Genomic DNA, 25,905 nt, shown 5'->3' with positions numbered 1-25,905 from the left:
TAAAAAAAAAGATTGAACTTTATTTATTGCTGCTTAACACTTAGTTCACAATAAAAACTGCTTCTCCTAAATCATTTATACACAGTTACCAAAACTAATAAATCTTCTGTTAAAATCCACACAAAAGCACATAATACTACATTTTACTATGTTAAAGCAGGGCCCAAATACAGTGCTTGTTGCACCAATAGTTATTTAACAATTCTGCTTATTCAGATTTTACACACTTGTAGCAGATCTGGTCGTCCAACTTGAAATACTTTTTATAGTTAAAAAAAATAGTAGTTACTCTAAAATAGTAATGACATGAATTACTTAAAATCTTGTCATACAAACTTATGTCTGAATTGAAAATTAACTTGTTTCTCTTTTAACTGTATCACAGTTTAGAGAAATGGGGTGGTTTCTTTTCTCTTTTGGCAACAGCTTCTGAACCCTTGATGACGTCCTCACTTTGAAGCATGGTCATATTCCAACATTGCTTTATCAGACAAAAGAAAGACGTTAGTACTGAAATTTTCAAGTTGAATGATTAAACAATACAGACACAAAAAAAGAGAAGAGAGAAAATCTGTTCTATTTTTACTATTAAACAGTTTTCATAATTAGCTTAATATCTGTAATTTAACTATTAGTAATATTCAATCTGTTCATAAGTGATTTCAGAAAAAAATGCAATGTTCATACCAATTTCTTTTAAAAGAAAATATTGAGAAACTAGTTTCTACAGTATTAGCTTCAGCATTTTTTACAAGTAACTTGCCAGTCACCTGTTATGGATTAGGCAATCTCAATCAATTTATAGATCCTCCATAGTAGAAATTGACTGAAAAAAGTAGTGACAAGCAGTATAAAACAGAAAAGCCTAAAAAAACTGTTTGTAAACTAATATTATCATTTTTTTATATAAAATTTCTAAAAACTAAAGTGTCAAAATTAGACTTAATATCCTGAAACATGAGAAAAATGAAAATGTTAATTCATTTATAAGCCTATAAACCTGACATATATATGAAACAGTTCCAAATTGCTTATGAGATTTGTCAGATAGCAGAAAGGTATAAAAAAAAAGATTAGTACATGGAAAATTGAGTTTTGTTAAACTGATCCAGTAGTGATAAATTTGAAAATATTTTTTCATCATACTTAGAAATTACATCATGTTGGATTCATGCAGTTTTTAGCAAGCTTAAGAACATTCAAATTTAATGTCAACTCACATACAAACCTTATATACTCAGTAGACCATGCTTTCCGTTATTAAAGAGAATTCATATCTGAGATACGACAAAACTACAAAGCTTACCATAAACTTCAATCCTTCACTGACAGTATGGTCTCGTGAATAGTTCAAAGCCACTTTACAGCCTTGAACAGCTACTGGACTCTTAGAAGCAATAGATTCTGCCAGTCTGTCAACCTCAGACATCATAGCTTCTTTGTTAGGGAAAACTCGACTTACAAGTCCCATCTTCAGAAAGATTAGTTAAGATCTAATCAGCCTTGGTAATATACAATTGTTAAATGTACAAATCTTTGCCATATATCCGATCAGGTCTTAATTAATTCTTAATGAAGTTTTATGATTAAACAATTGAAAGCCATGATCAAAAGTTAAAAAAAAAAACTCATGACCTCTAGGTGAGACATAAGCCAAGATGTGTTAATACCTAGACCAAGCATTAGTTTAAATTTAGTAATTAGTTTAGTATAATAATAATAATAATAAAATTACATACAAGATTTTGCAAGGCCAAAGTAGTTGTTTGATTATTTTTGTACAAACATGCTTATGAAAAGATCTATAATTAAGGAAAATAAAAAAGGAGGTATAAAACTTTGATGTCCAAATTGCTAAGTGATGCCTACCACTACAAGCACATCTTCATGGAACAGAAATCACAATAATATTAGAAATCATCTAGAAGTACAAAGTTACTATCATTCTAAATCACAATAATATTAGAAATCATCTAGAAACACAAAGTTGCTATCGTTCTAAATCACAATAATATTAGAAATAATCTAGAAGTGCAAAGTTACTATCATTCTAAATCACAATAATATTAGAAATAATCTAGAAATACAAAGTTACTACCATTCTAAATCACAATAATATTAGAAATCATCTAGAAATACAAAGTTACTATCATTCTAAATCACAATAATATTAGAAATAATCTAGAAACACAAAGTTACTATCGTTCTAAATCACAATAATATTAGAAATCATCTAGAAGTGCAAAGTTACTATCGTTCTAAATCACAATAATATTAGAAATCATCTAGAAGTACAAAGTTACTATCATTCTAAATGGTGCCTTCAATCAAAGTAATAATGTGTCTAGTTATTAATGAAAAGCAATGATCATCATATTAATAACACATTGCAAGTTGTTCTAAAAACAATCACAATTTCAAAATGTTATTAAAAATTTCTAATACACAAAGCTTTTACTCTTCAAAATAGCATACTCTTTCAGTTATTTCATGTTTATCAGTATCTTCTTTAGAAGTTTGGAACAAAATTCTTTAATTTTCTTTTAAAGACAAAAATGAGGGATCATAACCTTAGATATAAACTTTGTAATTTAAATTTGATTGTTTTCAGACTATAAATACACTTACTCCTTTAGCTTCACCAGCTTCCACCTTTCTTGCTGTGTAAATCATCTCCCGCACCATACTGTTGTTGCCAACTCCTTTTGGAACTTTTTGGAGTGTTCCTAAATCTGGGGCAAAGCCCAAATCAACTTCCTGGAGTTTGATTAGATAATTAAAGAAGGGCATGTGATTATAAGCATACTTGACACAAGAACAGGTAATTTATTCTGAGACATTGTAAAGGTAATTATTATGTTTTTCTTAATACATACAATAACCAGTTATTCCTTATAATTGCATTTTATGGTTAAACCAATCTAAAAGCTTTTATTGTTGAGGAGCTTCCTCAAATAGAAGAATAAAACTATACTAATAGGAAATGTTATAGGTATTTGAGAAAAACCAAATTTCAGCAGTGTTAGCATTTTAAGAGTTAAAATTCAAACTAAGTAGTGACTGGACTACAGTATTAATAAAATAAAATTCCTTGTGAAAATTAGTAAGTTACTGAATAGGCTTTAATAATGAGGAGTAAAATATAATTCTACACTTGTTAAATTTTATGTGGAATGAAATTAGGTATAGCTGGAAAAAAATTGTTTTTTGTTGTTTTTTTTGGGGGGGGAAGATAAGCTACATGGTTTAATAGCTTGTAGTAGTAAAAATTAATATGTGCAAGGGTGAGAAAAATATTGTACACTTGAGACATTATGAAAAATATTTTAAGATGTTCCCTTGCAATTTCATGCATCCTTTTGGGTCATTGATCATCATGTAGGTAAGCATCAGGTGGTGAAAAAGGGAGACATTGAAAAAAAGGCCTTAAATTAAGTCATTTCAGTAAGTTTGCTCTAATGGCTTTAAGCAAATTATTTGGTTAGAGATACAGCCTGCGTGAGTTGTTACAATTCAATTACTTGATTTTCTTCAATGAAACAAGTTTTATATTTCAGCAGGTCAAATCTAGTATATAAGCATAAAAAAAAAAGATAAAGAAATAGCTGCACCAGAAAATTTCTTTTAAAATATATCAGAAAAGATATTAAACACAATTACTTAACTCAGTAAACATTTAACATAAATATCCACTTATTTTTATATTCTAGTTATAAAGGCCATGTTTCTTTTAAAGTTAATCTTATTAGCACACATTTTCTTCTGGTATATTCAGGTTTATATACATGTCTAATTATAACAAGTATACCTCTAAAACCATTTGAAACAGCCCAATACACACAGGGGAAACAATTTTTCAGTACAACCTAACAATTCAAATTATGCAAACAATTTGACCTAATTTGCATATCTGATGATCTCACACATCCAATATGGCCACTGTATTTGAAAATTTAATAGTTTTTTTTTTTATTATTCTTATTTGACCATTCAAGAACGTATCCACTTTTTAACTCAGATAATACAAAAGCCTTGAATCCACAGTTATCTGGTTTATTAGGGTTTCACTGTTGCAAAATACTTTGTTCTTTGAATGCAATTGTCATTTCATCCAATGCCAATTTCTTTTTTGAACCAACTGGTTGTGTAAATTTGGAAGTTATCATGTCAATCAATGGAAACACCTTGAATCACCTGTCATGACACAAAGTACTTTTGGCAATTTAATCATTATTGTTTACAAAGTGCAGAAAGCTCAAGAACAATTCATATCTGTCCCTAGAACGAACACAGCAAAAATCAGTTGTGTCAGTCAGCCAAAATGTGTCCCAGTTTTCCTCAATCTTGCAGTTATCGATTAAGCTGAATGCAAGGTGCAAAGCAAAGAATGTTTCATCTCTTGAGAGTTCACAGGTACTTGTTTACAAAGTCATGAATGTGGTTTCAAATCACCACTTTTCCTTTGTAAAAACTGAGAAGCATAGCAGCTTGTTTCTATTACAATGTGATGAAACACACCATCCACGAATAATTGCAAAAAATTGATAGGGTCTGAATTATTATAGATTCTGGTTGCCCCTGTAAATCATAAAAGTTGTAAATCCAAAGTTGAAAATATTTATCACCCACTACCACCTCCACCCATCATTATTTGCACCACCAAATTCATGCCTAGCTTGAATGCCATGAATAAGTCGACCATGGCCATATGTAGGTAGTTGTGCCTTACTAGGCCTAGTCCTGGGAGGATGTGTATGTGTAGTTGTACACCTACCTGTACTAGTAATGGCTATTATGTCCTGTGCCATGTTTATGAGATCTCCCTTGAATAATACCATAAAATTTGTCCCTTTTAGACATGGAAACCTTGTAATCGCTGTCACCAACATCACTTACTCCTATGGCCCCAGCTTTGACATTACTACTATAACTATCCACATCAGTAACAGTCATATCATGCTCAGAATCATTGTCAGATAATTCAGGTTTAGAGCCAGAATCATTGTTAGCTTTTAAAAGTTAAATTGCCTTTTCAAGTGTGAAAACACTAGAGCAATTTAATGCCATTTTGGGTGCATTTTCTCATAAAAATCCAATAATTTTCAAGTGCAAATATTACCAATTTTTAGAATAGCAACATACACCATGTTAGATATGAATCGGCAGCTGAGATCATTCTCTTTGCAGACTAGGCTTTTGTCTATTGTTTTTTTGCACTTCATTCGCATTTCTAGTGAGAAATTCAAACTGCATTATGTGGCAACGGGTGTGCCTAAAAAGTTAAAGATAATATGGTCATACAATCTTGTGGAAACATATAATACAATTTTGAAAATTACCATTCTGTACAACATAACATGACATTTACCAATATTGTTATTGTTTAGTTTGTGAAGTTTTATAATTCTATGTTTTGAAACATTACATATAGTGCAATAAAGTAAGCTAGTACTTTTTTCCTACTAAAACTGACTTATTATGTTTTAGTATTTTAATTCTGTTACAATTAGAATAAACTATTTATTGATTTTGAACCATACCATGCCTCATCAAGTTTTTTTTATGCATAACTTTTTTTATCAGCTTTGTAAAGCTTGTAAGTTGAAAATACAAATATGGTTCAAAATGGTATGACAGGAAATGAAAAAAAAAACTGTTCATGTTCTGACCAAAGACATTAAAACAACTTTGTTTGTTTTAACCATTCTTGTATTTTCAAATGATACCATGACTTAGTTGCACTTCTTTTTGTATATGTGATGAAATATAAATATCTCATCACCTTTACTTGAAACCAAGCATCTTGAGTACAATACCGGATATCACAAGCTGCAATTAGGTCAACACCACTTCCAATACACCCTCCATGAATGGCTGAAATCACGGGTTTTTGGCACTGGAAAAAAGAAAACAATTAAATATTACATTATAGCTCACAGTAGTAAGAATACTTTGGCAAATTCCATAATCTTAGGTATTTAAATTGTACACACAACCTGTACATATATGAACTAATTTCAATATCAAATACTCAAATAAGCTAGGGTTTTGTTTGAAATGTAAGACAAAGATCACTAAATAAATATTATTTCACAAAAGAGAAGATCATAATTTATTGATAATATATAAAGATTGGCATAGTTTTTGTAAATAATTATATACACTAACAGTTTTTCAACTTACTGACATGTTAAAGAAATATAAATTTATTTTTTCATAATTAATATTTCTCTCATTTCCCTGAAGGTATACTTTATTTCTTCTTCTAAATATGTGATACAGATTGTTTAAGATGAAATGTCATGATTTCAAAAATTTGTAAGTCAAAAACTATTAAAGACAAAAAATTAAACTTAAAGAGTAAAATGTTCTTTTTGTTATATTTTCTACCCTCATATGATGCGTGTACTGACCACAGGTTGACCATTTTCATAAAAACCAAAACTATAGAGAAGTTTATTGAATTAATCTGTTGTGACAGTAAAGAAATTCAAGACCCCAGACTTCACATCCAATCATCATTTTGTGCAGCAATTTCATGATGTAGGCATAGTGTATGAACTGCCCAAATATCATCATTGAGCAACATGTGCATAAATAAGAATGTGCAAGACAGTAACTATAAAGTGATCAAGAGTCCCCACATGACATCACTGGTGTGTGTCAAAGACAATTTAGCATTTTCTTAATAAGAGGGTGAATATGTTTCCATGTACAATTCTAATGCAGGGGAAAACAAATCTGGGTAAGCAACAACAGAAATGCCTTTGCAGAAGCATCAGTGGCATAGCATGCAGCATATAAACCATGGGAGGACTATGATAACTCTCCCAAATTACTGGATACCAGTGTGGTTACATCACAATGCAAAGATGTGTGGTGACAGAGTTTCAGAACCGAAAAAGAATTATCCTTAAGTTTTCAACATCATATGTTGTCCTGATAAGTCCTAAATTAACTTCGCTGGAAATGTTTGCAGGTAAAATGTGAGATTTGAGGTACTTGAGAACCTGGATGAGGTCTAAATTTCAGTTTCATCCTCAAAGGATGACCTGGTGTGTTGTAACCAAATAGGGAGTGATAAGGCCTTTCTCTTTTTGATAAATGTGCTAAAGCTAATGGCACATGCTGCACACATCATTCATAATGGAACCGTGAAGTAAACATTTTTCAATTAGACGTTCATTATTATCAGAGTACTGTACCTTGTTGACTTTCAACAATCTAATAGTTGTTGAAGAAAATGCATGTAGTTTTTCAAGGTGCATACTGTCAGTGATAATATTCTTGATCAGAATGATCCAAACTGTTTACCAATAGATGGCCAGAGTGTAGATTAATGCAATATTGGAAGCTTATACCTTGTTAGTTATGTGACTTATCAACATGAGTTTCCTATTAAAGTTTATTTGTATGTCTTTTTAATGAAAAAACATGAAAATTAATAATGAGTGCATGGGTAGATAAGTTCAAATGTGGGGCCAAATGAAACCTGCAGGTTGTCAGTTGACCATGCCGCTATAGGTGCATATGTACATTCAAAAATGTTGTGAAATCTGAAGCAACAAGACAGTCTGAAAGTGGCACATAACCAGCACTAATACATTGCAGTAAGGCAGTTTGAAAGTGGCACATCACCAACACTAATACAAGAGGTACTTCTCAAGAAGAAATAAAACAGTCTGAAAGTGGCATATCACCAGCACTAATACAAGAGGTACTTCTCAAGAAGCAATAAAACAGTCTGAAAGTGGCATATCACCAGCATTAATACAAGAGGTACTTCTCAAGAAGCAATAAGACAGTCTGAAAGTGGCACATAACCAGCACTAATACATTGCAATAAGGCAGTCTGAAAGTGGCACATAACCAGCACTAATACATTGCAATAAGACAGTCTGAAAGTGGCATATCACCAGCACTAATACAAGAGGTACTTCTCAAGATGCAATAACACAGTCTGAAAGTGGCACATAACCAGCACTAATACATTGCAATAAGACAGTCTGAAAGTGGCACATAACCAGCACTAATACATTGCAATAAGGCAGTCTGAAAGTGGCACATAAACAGCACTAATACATGAGATACTTCTGCAGAGTCGGAAAAGGTAGAAATTTTTGTGAGAAAGAAAGTATAAAACCAGAAGACGGACAAAAAAATACCAAAATGAACGAATAACTGAAAAAATCGAAAAAAGTAGTCAGATTTAATTGACTTAGCTCAAAAAGGTGATGCAGAATCAGGTGACATTTTGGGCATACATGCTAACTTATTTTTTGAGGGGAGTACCTAACAGTGATGTGGGTAACACACACATATCCTTTGGAAGACCAGCATTATTGCTTAATTTAAGTAATGCTATGTTTTCTCAGTCTGGAACAGATTCTTCTCTAGAGTTTTACTTATTTACAGAATTATTCTGAAACTTCAAGTAAAGGTGTTGTGGTCTTTTTCTCATTCATTAAGTTGATTGCTTTGTGTCTTGAATAAAGACTATTTTCACATTTTGTCCAACCTCTTTCTTTTCACAATTTAGTCAAACTCAGAGAACACAGTTTAACTCTACATAACATTTTCTGAACCTGCTGCTATTCTTCAGAACCTATCTAATTATGCTGGTGGAAAATCAGTGCAACTGAGAATATCAAACCCTCACTAAACTTGATTTTCTGTACATGCACAAAAGATAAATACTATCCAAATACATGTACATATCTTTGTTCATAAAGTAGTTTACAGTCAGTATACTACACCATGGTAGCCAATGAAACCATACTTATGGTGATAGAATGTTTTGGCAGTGCAAATGGTTTCAATAGGATGGGTACCCCACAAGCCATTGATGATGATATTCTGGACTACCTGCATTCTATATTTGACAGAAAGGTAACCTCAAACCACTTTTCTGAATGTTTCGACATTGGAACTATCCTAGGCACTGTCTAGCCCTGACCTATTTAAACTTGTGCTTTTTTCTTGTGGGCATACTTTGAGGAACAAGTAAAAAGAATGGATAAGATCAACAAAGAACTGAAAACATAAATTCAGGTTTTCACAAGCTATATCATTTGAGACATTTTGAAGAAAGTGATGAAACTGTGCTCATGGATACCTTCTATTGTAAATCAAAGTGGATATTATACTAAACATATCCCTACATAAATAAAAACTTATGTTTTCTTTTATGGTACAGGTTTCATGTTTGTATCATTGCTAGTTTTGTGATGATACATTTCTGAGTCATAGCTTTTCATCTGAAATAAACTGGATTTTTCACATTTCAATCCAAACTCCAAATAAGGTATCTTAGTTTTTTAGGGAAAAAAAAATTAATCATGTGAATATTTTACTAACTTATTCCAAAAATAAAACCCATTTAGTAGGTAATTTCTAAATCAATAAGTTATGATAATAATAACAATTTATAAATATAATCTTTAAACAGGAGTAAAAATTATACCTCTTCCTAGGTAAAAGTTTATTCTGACAAAAGTAAACTTGAACAAATACTAAAACAGTTATTCAATATAATTAGCAATGCAAAGTTGATATCATACTTATTTATTACATTTTTTAGACAACATAGAAGTAATTTTGCTTTATTATAATAGCAATATGTCATTCTTAATGCCATAAGATTTCTATTTACCATCAGAGTGATGGTTGAAGATTCTAGTCAATAAGGTTGCAGTACTGACCAATATTATAGGACCATTGACTATCAAGCAAGGAAAGTTTGACTCTCTTTCAGCATATGAATATTTTAGGAAATATTCTGCAATTAAATAAAAAGTTCTGACAGTCTGTCAACAAAAAGTCTTTCCCAACAAAGGCACAAAACCAAATGCATCTTATATATAATTATTAGCAAAGTCAAGTTTTGGTACCATGAAATATGAATGTAACTAGAACATGTCTTGAATAATTGGAATGAGTAATCAACCCTTAGATATAGAGAACAATAAAAACAACAATCTACTGAATAAAAATACATATATTTTACAGCCTTTTAAGAAAGCTAACCTACATGACACAATATTTTTGGCACCGAATTATCTGACCAATTGAGAAGTTACAGTTTAAGAATAAAATGTTTGAATAATCATAAGAATGAATGAAAAAAGCTTAACTTTAACAACTCAGTTATATGATGTCAGATCACTGAAACATATATTTCAAAAACCTCTAAAGATTTATACCAAAACTGTAACAAAAACAAAGTTGTTACCCTTTGATATTTCACTTTTAAGTTATAAGCTCAATTAGTATGTACTTTTTAATGGTTTTCTTATGATTATTGCAAATTATTATAGGTATTAAACCCTTGTGGAGAAATATATTTTATATATGATATGTAAATTAGCTTCTATAAGAAAATTATATTTTACATTTTGTTGTTATATACACAATAAAACTAAACATCGAAAACGACTATTTCCACTGATGAACACCACTGGTTTTTGTCAACACATAAAAATATTGCTAAATATTCTAAGATTAGAAACAATATACATTAAATCATTTGGTAATACTGATTCTTTAGCCTGTAGGTATAAAATATGTTTTCAAATTAGAATAAGGGTTCTTCTAATATTGAAATTCTAGTGATATAATGCATGTTCAACAACACAATGTTACTCTAACTAGAAATTAAATAAATCACTTTTTAAAAACCTTTTCCACAGCATTGAAAGATTCCTGGTAAAGCCCTATCAAAGACTGTAAGTACTTGGCCCTTCTAGCTACATCAGACTTTTTGCTAAATTGTGACGTCAGCAAGTCATTCATATCTTGTATGTCCAATCCTAGAAGATTAAACATATCTATTAAACTTAAAACTTCATTAAATGTTTTATATGCTATACAGAGGCTAAATACATCATATTCAAATGATCTGGATCCTTGCCACATCTGAGATACAATTTGTTTTAGATCTCTTTCCGAGTGTTCCTGGTGCCCCAAATTTATCCATATTCTATTTTTTTCCAATGTCATATAATGGATATCAATATTTTCAAAATTTGAAATCCCCAGTCTAAGCATATTTTTATGATATGAATATATATGAATATTTTGCATCAAAAAGAGCTGTTAAATACCTTTCCCAAAAGTGATAAATTTTTGGTAGCATTGCGCTACATCAAAATATCAAACTGTCAAAATGTAGTTCTGATACATTCCATTATACCATGACTTTATATTGTTATGGTGGGAATGCCTTTTTCAAGTCAGCAAAGCATGATTATAATTAATTATACTTGTTATATGACAAGTGAATTAGTCCTATTATATTTTTAAACAATAAATTCTTCATCTAGACCATCAGGAATTTTTAAGAGTTAAAAGAGTTGGCAGTGGATATGATGAATTTAGTGTGATAGGAATACTACCATTATACATTCTACAAATTCTTTAAAATCCCTGTATGCCTCTCAGGCTATAACACAGTGGTGTCTGACTGACCTTGGCTTAATCTAATGACAGTACTTACGTCATTGTAATTACATATGCTACTTGTTATTTCTCATATGAATGATAAAGGATTCTCACTAAATATTAATGGTTTCAGTAATAAATAAATAGTATGATACTTATGCACATATTTAATGACAAAGTTTAAATTTACGCAGATATTCTTTAAAAGATTTATTCTGATATTTTTCACAAAACATGCACTGCACATAAGGGAATACTATGAAGGGAGTCAATTTTTTTATAACTGTAGTAAAAACACTGAATTTCTTTTTTGGTTCAGCTGGGAATCTGTAAAAAGATATACCCTGTCTAATGGTGCAGCCAAAAATGCAACAGTGGAAAAGCATTTTCAAGTTCTTTTCATTGCTCTGTTGTCTGATATGAAAGACACTATTGAAATCCAACAGGCAAAATATCCATTGTTTTTCAAGTATATTCCAACTGGAAGTTTTCTATATCTTAACAAACTGGAATCCAAGACACAAGACTTATCAAATGTTCTTTGAAATGCACTTCACCAGGCAACTCTTAGAATAGCTGGGGTTCTTACATTAAGTAGTACTGTAATGGTCTAAAATAAACAAACAGCCACTACCACCAGGGCTGAAAAAAAAAATTATTATGACAACCACAGAAATCCAAAATAAAATTTTCAAACAACTGGAATACAAAGTTTATAACTTACCAGAAACACAGTTAATAAATACATGCCTGGCCAGGACTTGAGACTAACATTAATGAGCAATACAACATTAATGTTAATAATTATTTCAATAAATAATGGAATCAGGAAAAATAACCAGAAGAAAAGAAAACCTAATTCCAAAAGAATACAATATTCCATATTTAAACTACAAAATCACTAAGAATAATCAAGTAATAATCAGCAACAATACTTTAACTGTATCTTGTGAACTAACTCATGAATCTAAAGGTAGGGATTTTAGTTAGTCATTAGTACTTAGACCACAAGATTACATCTCATGTGACTACCTAATTATTATCATAAACTTACATAATCTTTCACAACATTAATAGTATCTGTACATCACCGTTAGTGAAAGCTAGTGTCAGTTTCATAATGCATACATACTCAAAATCAATGTGATCAGCTAGAAGGTGAGTTAGTGCTTTAATGTAACTAAACATTCATAGCTAAGTTGAACAATAGAAAAATAATAAAAGAATGTTAAAGAAAACCATAAAATAGTTGTAGAATTCACTTCCTCACAGTACTTACCTAGACTACATTAGCTTAATTTCAATTAGTATTTGGAATGAATAATTAGGTATATACTATTGTTTCTGTACAAGCATTCACAGAACTCAAAATGTTATTTGTTTATTGTAAAATCATGGCTACATGTTCAACAACCTGTACATACTAGTAAATTTTTGGAACAGGTTTGTTATTTGGTTATAGAATCAATTGTTGTCTAAATTATTTCAATTAATAAGTTTTAGTAAACATTAGATGATCATAATTGCACCAAATGTTAAGCTTAATCTTGTAAATTAATTTACATATGTATATTGTAAAGAGTTTAGTTTGGAAGATGGTCAAGTTCAAGCACTTTTTTGGCAATATAAAAAAACCTCTAAGTTTAACCAAATATCTATACCAGATACACTCATCTGAAGATGTATATTCACTTCTGATTCCCTACCATTGATGAGTTATACTGTTTGAAGTCTTAAGATTGGAAAAAATGTGAAAAACGAAGGAAGAAAAAACATTTTACTTATATAGTTGGCCTTCAACTAGCATAAAGCCACAACTGTTTTTCTGGTGGATATTTCATGATTGTTAAACATATATACATGCAATAAAACAACTGAACTTTAATCAGTTTTAATACTACACAGAAAATAGTTTCCAATCCCAAAATTTACAGTGCACTGTATGTTGGATGGTGTAAGTTGGATTCTGGTTATTAGCTTAAATAACTTCAACTGGAAAAAATATGGTTTATAAAGGACTTTCAGTTTGAAATGGTCTATATTCAAATTATAACATGTTTTCTAAATATAACTTTCAAAAACTATGCTTCAGATCCAGTTATAATCTACTGAATTTCACTTTATGTCCAAATGTATGTCAGTAGCTATCTTTAGTTCATTCCATTCAATGATGTAACTAAATAATTAATCTTTATAAGCTTTTACTACTATCTAACTGTTAGAGTAGATAAAATATATTTGTATATTCTTTATAAACTTCAGTGTTAGGAAAAAAATGGCTTCTTTTTTACAACACACATTTCTTAATAAAAAATTTAAACAGGTATTTTGCTCATAATTTAATTTTCTTTAAAAAACAGAAGCATTTTTTTGCAATATTTGAACACTATATAAATTCGAAAGACATAAAAAATTAAGCATACTAACAACACATGTAAACTAACCTGCTGAAAACATTCGTCCTGCTCCTGTCAGGATCACAGCTCTGATGTCTGTGTCATCCGAGATTTCTCTAAAACAGTCCAGGATCTCCCTGTAGGTTCAACAAGGGTTAAATTCTACTAAAGCATCAAAAAATAAAACTCATACAAGATAAAACACCACTGTTATGTAAAAAAATATATGAAAATAAAATATTTAATGAATACAAGTGTTTTGATATGACAAACTATGGAATTTAAATATAAAATGAGCTACATAAGAGTAATGATAAAAAAATTACTAAAAGTGAAATTGAAATGCATTAGAATCCAAGACTCCTTTAGGCTCCAATGTCAGATCTGCTGAGCATAAGCCTACTAAAAAATATAGAAGTTTGTGCCACTGGGATACTTGTGAAAGATATCCCAGGCTCTATTCTGAACCTAGTATGCCAGACAGGGGTCCACCAAGGGTAAGGTTCTGATACTCCATTCTTAACCCTTAGCACATATTGATATGAACATCCTCTTTATAGAAGTTAACATTTTCCTAACTGAAAATGTTTTTTCCAATAGATACTTATCTTCTCTCACAAAATAGGTTTACTCAATTAATACTGCCCTCTATCAGTGAAAATTTTCAATGCTCACCACTAGCCTTCCATCTCCCATCTCTGCATATCCACAAATAGGAGCATGACACAACCCCTTTCATAACCAGCACCTTCTCCACCTTTTCACTCATTAATCTCTTTGAGACTGGACAGAAGACCTGCACCACATATCACTGGAAGTGGGGAAGTCGGGTGGGAAATGTCAGAAGAGGTAAGTATCTCATTATTTAATTTCTATAGTGGATATTGGTGTATAGAAGACACATTAATACTAGAAATAAATGACCTTATAACATCAAAATGTAGTTTATATTCAATTACATACACAACTTTTCGCTTTACTTCTTCTGGAGCATTTCACTAAAACACAAATGGAAACTGACAGTACAAAGCTTCAAATGGTTTAGTGAACACTCCTGAAGAAGCTGTAAAGCAAAACATTGAATATCTAATTAAATAAAAGCAACGTTTTGATGATATTTCTAGTACTAAGAGGTAAGTATCTACCAGAAATACATTTTCAGTTTAGGAAAATGTTAATTTTGATTCGATATTTTACCTCCACTCACAAAATAGTCAGAATCCCACACTGAACTGGTAGAGGGCCAGTGAAAAAATTATTTCCCTTTAGGAAGTGCCCAAAGAGAGACCATGAGGTGTGGAAACAAAAAAGAAAAATATCACACTTCAGCAGGAGACCACACCACATCTGATCCAGGTATACTCTTCACACTTTATGACTGTGTCGCAAACATAAAATGTGGAAAAACATGAATGAATCCCATAATATTTATTACTGATTAATGGGACGTGGGGAAAGGACGATGCATGGAAGCGGAAGAACAGGAATAGGATCAGGAGATGTGGAGGAGGAAGGTTGTGATAAACGATTAGCAAGGGAAGATAGGGAAGTATGCAACCTGGTCACATCAACACAGGACTCCAAAGAATTGGGACAGCCCCAAAAAACAGTGTCACACAAAAATGGAGCCATCCTTAAGTCCCTGAGGGAATATGGGGGGAGACAAACCCCCACAAGCAGCTCGTCTCTCCATAACAAGTCCCCAAAACAAGGCATTCAGGGAAGTAGTGGAAAGGCCAATGATGAGAAATTCACCAAAGTCAACCAAAGAAGGGATCTGAGGTCCTCCGAAAAAAATCATCTGGAGAAAGATGAAAGGCCTCAGACAAAAGGTTCAAAGAGGAGAGGTAACACAAACTGTTAGTAAGTGTAAGTAAGACGAATCCTCAAAAATTGTGGATGTGAAAATGATACAGAAGCTACAGGATTAGAACCCTAAATGGGTAACAGTGGATCTAATTGCTTGGAATTCAAACAAGGGTTTGAAGAGCGATGAAATACATGTTGGTCAGAAACTAGAGGATGTCAAGGCATAATAATCCCCCCCGAACAGGTCATGGTAAGTGGATCTGACTTTCTGGTTTGTGCCTCCATAAATAAAGAAGATTGAATTTATATATGGAGAAATAGATATATATATATATATACTATAATGAGTCATTTATGTTAAAATCAGGACATCACAGAAGAGTGGTGAAAACAACAGGAAATTGGCAAGTCGGAGCAAACAACTGTCATGTTACAAAAACAAGGGAAGATTGAGATTTTATTTAAATATTTTCTTTTTTAAATTAAGAAATTAAAATTTATACTCTATCAAAATTTGATTTATTAACTATGCTTCGATGACAAGTTTAATCATATTCATTGATAATAAAGTAGTATTTTGAATGTAACTCTAAAAAGGCATGACATGCATAATTTGGCCTACCTCTATGGAGAGAGTTAAAGGTGTCCTGAGTAATTATACCCAAATCTATCTATAATGTAGTACAAGTGAATATACTTTCCAGAAAAGAGCTAACAATCAATTGCTGATGTATAAACTTAAGCAGTCTCCCCCCAAAAAGAACTGTCTAAGTGAGAACATGAGAAGTTAATGGAAGCTAAGTTAAATAGTAACTTGTTTTGTAAAAATAGCTACCTTGAAATCACGCTGCAAAAGAACTCAAGATAAGAAAGTGACTGTTCCACAATCAGTAGGATACAGAATATAGTCAGTGATCCATTCAGTTATGTTTTAAATTTAAATATTTGAAATAGAAATTGAAAACTATATGTTGGAAAGTTTTAACAATACTTGAAGAGCAGTTTATGATGTTTATACTCATTCACTTATTTGTTTAAGGAAATGACTTTGTACAGAAAACTTTATTTCTAATGTTTTGCATATTCTCATATTCCTCTAATAATCTCATACCTCCAAAACACTTTGTTCATTGCATTCAACTTTTCAGGTCGATTAAGTTGAACATGGAGAATATGTTTGTGTGGAGAAGTGATGTCCAATGTTTCATATGACATAGTATATGTTGCTTTCTCTGAAAACTTTCTGTTAGGCACTGCTCCAGCTAATGATTCAATCCGAAGTATTGGAGCTCTTCTGACTGCTAACCTTCCTACAGATAAAATCTTCTTAGTTACGTATACATATGTATATATATAAACAAAGATGAGATAAACAACAAATGCTCTTTACCTGCTTAATGTTCAGACTGTTCTTCAACTTTAACAGAACCAAACAAAAACAAACAAGTGTAGTAAAAATCATAAAATTAAAAAATGAGTTTAAGATGGCTAATTAATATCAAAATAAAATATTCAATTTAAAAATCTATAAAAGAGAATTAAAAACTACTAAGTAAAAATTTAATCTAAGAAATATTAAAACATATTTACATTTAAATTTCCTTATAAAGTTTTTCATATTTCAGTCTTTTCTTAAAAAAATATTTACATAAGTGCAAGCAGAAATATATGATTATCTTAAGTTCCTGAAAACACTGGTACATTCATTAACATGTCTAAAACAAGGAAAATACTGTTTTCTGTATTCCTTAAGGAACATTTATGTTGCTTCAAAAGAGTCTAACATAGTTTGTTGAACTATCTATATAGGACATACTCCAAACAGTACAAATTACCAAATAAATATAGTTTGTAGATACATCATTAAAGTTTCTTTTTGTTTGAAATATAATACCATGGTTAAGTTTCTTGGTTCATATAATTAATATAATTCTTTACAATAAAGTTGGCATTTGTTATCATTACAATTTTATAATTATTACTGTCATGACATAACAAACATTTAAATTTCTTGGCTGATGACAAGCAATAAATATGGGTAGTTACTGAAAACATATTTAAGTTTTCAGCACAACATTTAATCATATTTACTATGGTGAATATGATAACCATAGAACTAAGACGAAAAATAATAATCATGGATGTATTCCCTTGCCAATTTACATTGCATGATGAAAGTGTTTAGTTAAAGTAAAACTACTCTTAAAAAGACCATCTGTCTTTGCAGTTAAAATGTTTTTACTCCTTTTAAATCCATACTTCAAATCATCCTTGACATAATTTTCAAAATGTTTAGTTAAAGTAAAACTACTCTTAAAAAGACCATCTGTCTTTGCAGTTAAAATGTTTTTACTCCTTTTAAATCCATACTTCAAATCATCCTTGACATAATTTTCAATCATTTCTTTAGTTACGTTGGGACTTTATGAATTATTTAAAAAATCAACTTGTCCATTTATCAGTACCATGATTATTCTCACATATGTTTGTTCAAGAGAGATTTTAGGTGATTGCTTGGGCCAAAAAATGCACAGATGTAGGCTTATCCTGGCTATTGAGCAAGGCAGTGGACAAAGCAAGACTTTCTGACTTGCAGTTTAGTGTGGAGCTTAAAAGATAACGCAAATAGGACCACTTGAGCCAAACAAAATGGATGAAAGCCAAATGTAGAAAAATGTTATAAAATACAGTGTCATTATTATTATTATTACACAAACAATGCAAATACATAGTAAAAGAAAACAGTAAAATTTAAATGACATTATAAAAATCATAGGACTTCAAAAGGATACACATTGTTAAGTTGAACTGACATCATCTCCAATGACACTGTTCAAGTAAAAAGGTATATTGCTTATATAAACATACTGAAAATGCTGCCACATTTGACCATCAAAGCAATGGCAGAAAAAGCAATGTAGGTAACATTCAGGTGAGTGTCATACTCCCCACACCATAGCTGGTCATTCTCCAGTGTAAAATATTAATATTACCAGGTTAAAAGCTATGACCAGTGTGGAATCATGTTAGGATAATTTCTTCATTATGAACCCTGTGCAAACCAGATAGTCATTGTTCGAAGACAAACTTGACATGGAAATCGTTAGTTCACTTCAATGCTGCTGACCTCTAATAAAAAATCCTCATGGATAGCATATTTAAAATCCATGTATGCATGGTCAGCCAAACCATTCACCAAAAATCACAACATGGCCAGAGGTAAAAACAAAAAACATTCAACACAGACAATAAAGCTAAATGGATCATTATGTTATGAACATGAAAAAAAAAAGAACATGGAAAACCTGTAAGAGATGTCAGACCAGAAGTGAGCTGAGTAGTCAATCAGTGTACATGGTACATTGGCTACACTGATTAACCTTTATATGATCCAGGACAGTGAGATTTTAACAATGCCTCAACAAACAGAATAACCTGATTTGGAACATTCATAAAAACAATAATGAAAGAGGGAGAGCTCAAACAATATTTGTTCATGAAAAAAGAAGAAAAACTTCGAATCTTATACCACCTCGATGACAGATCACAGGTGGAAACAGTAACAAGCCATGCTAGATAGGCTTACCATCAGACATGCAACATTATCAAAAAAGAGACTGACCTTACTTAAGATTGTCTGGATATAAAGACTAAAAAAAGGAAAACCAGACTGTCTATTTGCAAAGTGCATGGCCCACTGAAGCATACAGACATGATGTCAACTGGGAAGTAACAGAAAGAATTGTAGCTTTGTAACAAAGGATAGCTATAAGCATCGATATGCAATGAGGGTTCAAAGGACACAGTATACAAGCTCTGGGCTGGAAAAACATATATATATGTCTCATTTGCACAGCCTAAGACCCTAATGATGCACATGATCAATTATTTTTAATGTAGAATTCCTAACTAAAGAACACAGACAGTTATGGATGTGGAAAACCAAAACCCATTTATGGTAGGCCACTCACATATTCAAGTAAGAGCAGTTTAGAGCTGCCTCTTGATAAGCCCCACATTTGACAACTGACAGGAAATGTGAAAGTCACCAAAACAGAGGATGTTTACAACAGACAGTGGAAGTGTTCATAATAGCATTAACATTGATGGAACACCCAGGTCCTAGAGTGTGAAGTTATTGAAAATGTCGAACAGCATGAGCCTCAAATGACTTATTCACTAAAACATTACTAACAAAAATTAGTAAATGTCCAAATAAGCAAGGCCTAGAAAAAAAAAGATTTGTTTCCTATTACATGCTGAAAAAATTAGGGTAAGTAGGTAGGCATTTTTTAAAACTTTTTTTTTACATCCTCAAAAATAGGGTAGGTAGACAGAGTATTGGGCTAATTGGATTTTTTCACAGTATCCTTTGTTCTACTGGTATTTTCAACTTCAACAGAGCATTTTGGTTTAGGCATACAGTGAAATTCAATTGATTTGACACTGAACATGTCTACTAATTGGTCTATCCCAATGTCCATTGAAACTTTGCCCAGATCAACATGTGTTGATGTCTGCTCATAATCATTTGAATCTAGTTTAGGATGGTATGAGTCGAACACGTCTTTGACTGTTCCAGTAAACTGTCTTTTCAAGAGAAACATAAGGGCACTTGATAAAGACAACAGCCAATATTCTAGCTGCCATGATCAAATGTTTGACATTGCCTGAATGGAAACTCAGCTATAATTGGCTGAGAGCATTAACACACCACACCAACTAACGAATCATAGACGTGATTTCTTATGACTTTCATCTTACACAATATGGTAGCAGACTGGTGCAATAATTTAATGAAAAGAATGAGATGAATGTTTTTGGGGGGAAGAGTTGAAACAACTTTAGGGTCAGGCATATTTACATAGGGTCAGTTGGGTAACCAGAAACAAAGCATAATTATTTCTAGAACCAACAGGAATGAAGGTCTCTTTAGACATTAGTATACTATACTTCTGTGTGATATGTCATTCCTAGATCACAAAAATATGGACAAAATCTTCACAGTTAACAATTTTACAAAATTTATGAGATTTAATGTTGAGTTTTATCAGGTGGATTTGTATCTTTGAAAGTGACAATGAGTTTGGAAAAGAAGTTGTTTGATCTCAGGAACCAAAAAAGGCAAGTGTTAATCACCATCTCTTAACACTTCAAAAATACAACTAGTCAAAGCAATAGACCTAGAAATGCAGGGTCTCTTGGGATCCTTCCTAGGCTTTGGCCCAATATCTCAAATCGTCCCTTCCTACTAGATAAGTTTAAAAAAGAAATGTTGAAGAGAGAGAGAAGGCACAACAACTTGTAATAAATATCATCCAATCCAAAAGAACTGCCAGACATGTGTAGTTCTGATTGTAGTTCCACCTGTATAAAGGCCTATTGCAGTCCTACTGGCCATCAGACAAAATCCAAGAAAAATGCTTTTGGACTTTGTCTTAATGGACAAGAACTTTTAGAAGAGTATATACTTTCCATTCAACTTTTGCATCTAGTCCACACATTCCTTTTACTCCACTATCTTGTACATTGGGTCTTATATTTATGCAAAGAGGTTAAAATGAGTGAGGTACCTACAGAAGATGTTCCAAACTGTATTCTTGGCTTAACAAACTTGCTGGTAGGCAGGATTACACTATAGCTAAAGGTAAAAATGGAGAATTGTTAAAGTTTTAGATGCAGTATGAAGTGCTGCATAGACAATGTGGTCACTCACAGATTTAATATCAATAGACTCATTAACAGAACCTCCTCCAACAATGGGAAGATCACATTTTGACAGAACGATGGTCAATCAACCTTCTCCAGTTTTCAATATGACACTCCAAGTTAGAAGGCTCAAAATGATAGAAAAAGATTTGGTGAAAGATGGACATATAAGTCTTAGTAAAATACTAATTCCAGCCATGATTATATGTCAGGGCACAAGAATTCAAGACAGAAATTATGATCCAAAGGTATAAGATCCATGGACCTATCCCTCCCATTTGTATCAACATATCCCCAGAGTAGCTGAAGTTTCTAACAATGATAAATGGAAATGGCATCTAATCTGTGATATCACTAAGATCTGCTTAAGCAACAGCTTTCCACAGATGAAAGATAAATAGGACAAACTGTTATTGTATTGTTAATGCAGATGTGGAAGACAAAAGCTTCCATTTGTGTGTAAAACTGCATGGGTATGGATTTGACGGACAACCAAAAGAAGAAGAAAAATACAACGTACCTTCTTTCCATACTTCCACTCACACATTAACATGAGTGTAAGCTTTTACAGTTGGAACAGTGTTGCTCTGAACATGTCAGTACTATCAAAATCCTTACCACCTCAGCAGTAACATGCAAAGATCCATGACAAACCAAAGGAAAGTATTATAAGTTACTAAGTGTAATAGATGACAGACTATCCCAACTAACTGTTTCCTTCAACAGTAACCAAGACTTGTTTATCTCCGACTGTACCATATGGCAGCCAATAACCAGGTCTGAAAACCATTTATCTCTGATACAAAGAAATAACAATTGTTTTGGTGATGTTTAAAGCATAATCTGTACACAATAAATAACTTGAAGCAACTGATGTGGTCTGATGAGTTGCTTTTCTGTGCTGGTGGTAGATCAAAATATAGAGAAAACTGCATGAGAACTTGATAACCCTCATTGTGTTATTCTGATAAAGCAAGCTGATGATAATGGTATGACGGTATGGGAAATCTTAATATGGCAGAAGGGTTGGCAGGAGTGCAATTACGTTTATCTTAGTGACAATGTGTCAGTTACTTGGTGTAATATCAGTTTAAGTATAGGGAATACATTAATAAGTTCCTTTTTAAGTTATGTGCAATTTCTTCTCCTTCCAAATGAAATTGCTTTGCTTTATATCTTTCATAAATGGTTCATCTTTGATAAATTTAGGTTCTGATGTATTTAGATGTATTGTTTAAGTACACTGTTACTGTTTAAATAATGAAGTCAGAAAGTAACCTGCATATTCACACTTAGAATTTTCAATATGTCTCCACAATTAGCATAATACTTGTGGCTTTATGTAACAAAATTTCATTTATTAGTATTCTTCTAAACATTATGTGATAAGACCTAAGAATACTCAACTGGAAAATTTAAAAACAAAACAAAAAACATTAGGCAAAATTATACTAAATGGTATAAAAGGATATGCAAAATTGATACATGATTTCTAGAAATTTGCAAGTATACAAGAAGATCAGTGAAGAATAAATAACATTGAAATGACCTAAAATTTCAAATACAGTACTAGATTGTTTCTTTAATTTTGCAAAAAGCTACAAGAGGGCTACCTGCCATAACTGTCCCTAATTCGAAATGGATAGACGAGAAGAAAGGCAGTTAGTAAACACCACCCACAGTCAACTCTAATCAAGTAGTGGGGTTGGTCATCACCATATAATACCACCATGGTAGAAAGAGCAAGCACATTCACACATACAGTACAATCAAGTAAACAGAAGCATTCCAAAACATAATGATGTTTTTTTTTAAACTAGTATATATATAATATAAATAATTCTATGTCAGTGGATAATTTATGGTAGTTTTATACTAAACTGAGAAATGTAGTAAATTTGATATTACAATACCTTTTCACATAGGCATATTCACAATCTGAATATATCGACTTTATTATATTACACATAATTTTTCTTATACTTAAATTTGAGATATTTAAAATCCATCGAATTTGTTTCATCTGAAAAAAGTATTCCATAACATTTATTCTACTTTAGTCTTCTGAAAAATTACTATCACTGAAGAATGTTTTACCTAAATATATTCACAAAATTTTTGTGACCATGTACATTTTACAAGCCAACAATGTTCCTAATGATTCCTAGTATATTAGCAATACTATCACATTATACTAACTAGAGTACATTACCTTCAAAGTTTAAGATAACAATATTTAACCTAGCATATGGAACTCTATTGCATTTACAGTACATCACTTATCCAAATTATAAAAATATATATATATTTTCTCTGAGTAGAAAAAAAGAAACATTTCTGTATAACAAAACAAAAAAAATATATATATCACATCAAATTGTGGAAGATTTACCAGAATAAATCTATTATAGATATCAGAAGTCTCCTAAGCTTGCTAACAGTACGATATAAAAGAAACTGATTTGCAAGAGAAAATGTTGATACAGGGAAATGTTTCAGAAAAACAAACAAATTTGATTTAAAAATTGTACAGTATGATACAAAACTTTAGAAGTTAGTCTTATTTTATATGGAATAAATAAAAGTATCATAAGGTTTTTATTCAGGTTTTATGCTTGCCAGGTGATAGAACAAACTTTGTGTTACTGCTGGAAATATCTTGAATATCCAAACTACCTAAAGCTTGGAAGCCTAGGTTAAGGCTTGTTAATTTTTACATAAAATTATCCTATCCTATTATCCTAATGAAAATTATCTTTTTGTATTTTATTGATGGAACAGAAGAGACCTGACATCTTAAAATGAAAAATGCACCTTGATATCATTAAGTTAATACACCACTTTACTAATTTTGTTTCTTGCAATACAAAATATGTTAATTACTAAATCAGTAAACTCTTTACCTAACCTAAAAATAATATAACAATTATTTGACCGCTAGTGCAAAAACAAAATTTGATTTTTTTAGTAAATATTTTTTTCTTGTGACGTTTGCCTCTTTAATTCAGTCTTTTTCTTTTCAATTTCAGTTTTATATATCAATTTATTTCAGTTTCCAAAGTTAATTCCAGTTACAAAAGGCACCAATAATTAAATTTTAATGTAGTTACTATGGCCAAGTGCCAACTGCTTGTTTTATTCTTTATCAGTTTATTAAACTTTTATAAAGCATCTGCTTCCGTTACGAATTTGAATTAATTGATAAAATGACCTTTCGAGTTTCAATGACGTCCTATTTGGAGTAGTCTAGTTTTACCGGATCATTATGTGGCTAATTTAGAGAAATATGGCATGAGTTTTTCTCTATTGTATATTGTGTTTTAATGTAACGGTGAAACAATATAAACAAAACTCTTACCCATCAAGCCACAAATAACATTAGCAACCATGTTTTTTGTTTAATTGTGTAAGTTAATTTACTTAATAAAGATTCCCGTTCTCGATGAAATACACCTGCAATAACGGGTTTACCTCCCGCTAGATGTCGTGTGTCTAAAATAGTAGAATTATTGACAGGTGAGATTTGATTGGTTAGTAAATATAACCTATCGTCCAGATTGCCGAAGCCCGCGAATACCCACACATGTAATAGTGTAAAAATGATGTCTTCTTCAAGTTCTTGTAGTATAACAACATTAAAAGTTTATATGAGTATTCAAAAATAAGTTTTATTATCTTGTGAAATCATTGTTATTCATAATAATATGTCTTCCAATCATCTTTTAATTAAATCACAAACAAAAGTGTTATCTTGAGGGTGTTATGAAAGTATTAATGAAGGCAGACATGGTTGAGTTGATTAAACATTATATTAACATGATTCATTGAACGTTTTGGAATGTACTAATTCCCTCATTAGCGAAGACTGAAAATAGGGTGTATTGATATATAAGTACAAATAAGATAAAGTCCTAGTAATATTGGAGGAAAACGAAGCTTAGAAAACATTCAGAGGTAGTGAGCTGTATGTAGAGCTAACACGTATAATTCACGAAGCATTTTCGAATTTTTATTTTTGAAAACAACTTTTTGGATGTCAGAAGCAATATATTTCTTTATCGAGATGTAATTGGGTACTTTTTTTTCATGCAGAAGTAATGCACGTAATCAATGAAACCCTTGAAAACTAGATGTAAATAAATTGTAAACTTGTGAACTAAATCTGCAGGTGTTAAAGATCTTGCCCATGTCATCAAAGCTGTTTTGAAATGGAGATGTTGTCGTTAAAATATAATATGCAAGTCGTTTTTATATAGTTTAATTTGATTAATCAATTTTCTGTATTAGTAAGGTTTGCGAAATTACGTTTTGAATGCAGAATTTAAGGTTAGTAGTCAGTTGTGAAAAGTTTGACTGGGAAGCACGTTTTACAGACAGATTAAGTGTCAATCATCGTTTGAATGATAGGAACCCTAATTTCATTACAACAGCTATCTGTATCAATATGATGATACGTTTAAGTAATTGCGGCATAATCAATTAATTTACGAATGATTTTCTAAGATATCAGATAGCTTATGTTCGTCATCTTGTGCGTATGTCAACATTCATA

General features: G+C 31.4%; 1 protein-coding gene across 1 annotated transcript; it reads right to left on the bottom strand.

Moving 5' to 3' along the window:
* Nucleotides 1–24,828, bottom strand: LOC106463343 (delta(3,5)-Delta(2,4)-dienoyl-CoA isomerase, mitochondrial-like). Its single transcript, XM_013923367.2, has 8 exons — nt 24,712–24,828; nt 16,756–16,954; nt 13,884–13,972; nt 10,678–10,808; nt 5,783–5,896; nt 2,629–2,757; nt 1,307–1,471; nt 1–481 (listed from the first exon to the last, which is right to left on the bottom strand). The coding sequence occupies exons 1-8, from the start codon at nt 24,740–24,742 to the stop codon at nt 380–382; spliced, it is 960 nt and encodes a 319-aa protein (XP_013778821.1). The 5' UTR covers nt 24,743–24,828; the 3' UTR covers nt 1–379.
* Between the last annotated feature and the right edge of the window lie 1,077 nt (nt 24,829–25,905).

This window comes from Limulus polyphemus, unplaced genomic scaffold, assembly GCF_000517525.1.
Source record: "Limulus polyphemus unplaced genomic scaffold, Limulus_polyphemus-2.1.2 Scaffold1382, whole genome shotgun sequence".
Classification (NCBI taxonomy): domain Eukaryota; kingdom Metazoa; phylum Arthropoda; class Merostomata; order Xiphosura; family Limulidae; genus Limulus; species Limulus polyphemus.
The sequence above is the reverse complement of the archived record's forward strand: the minus strand, read 5'-3'. Positions and strand labels throughout refer to the sequence as shown.

Bases quoted from the DNA above. Each gene is read 5' to 3' on its own strand.
- LOC106463343 (XM_013923367.2), bottom strand. From the start codon at position 24,742: ATGGTTGCTAATGTTATTTGTGGCTTGATGG. The intron at 5,897-10,677 runs GTTTTTAAAAAG...TCTTTTTTCCAG, and splicing joins CTTTCAATGCTGTGGAAAAG to TGCCAAAAACCCGTGATTTC. The intron at 482-1,306 runs GTAAGCTTTGTA...TGTCTGATAAAG, and splicing joins GTGAAGGATTGAAGTTTATG to CAATGTTGGAATATGACCAT.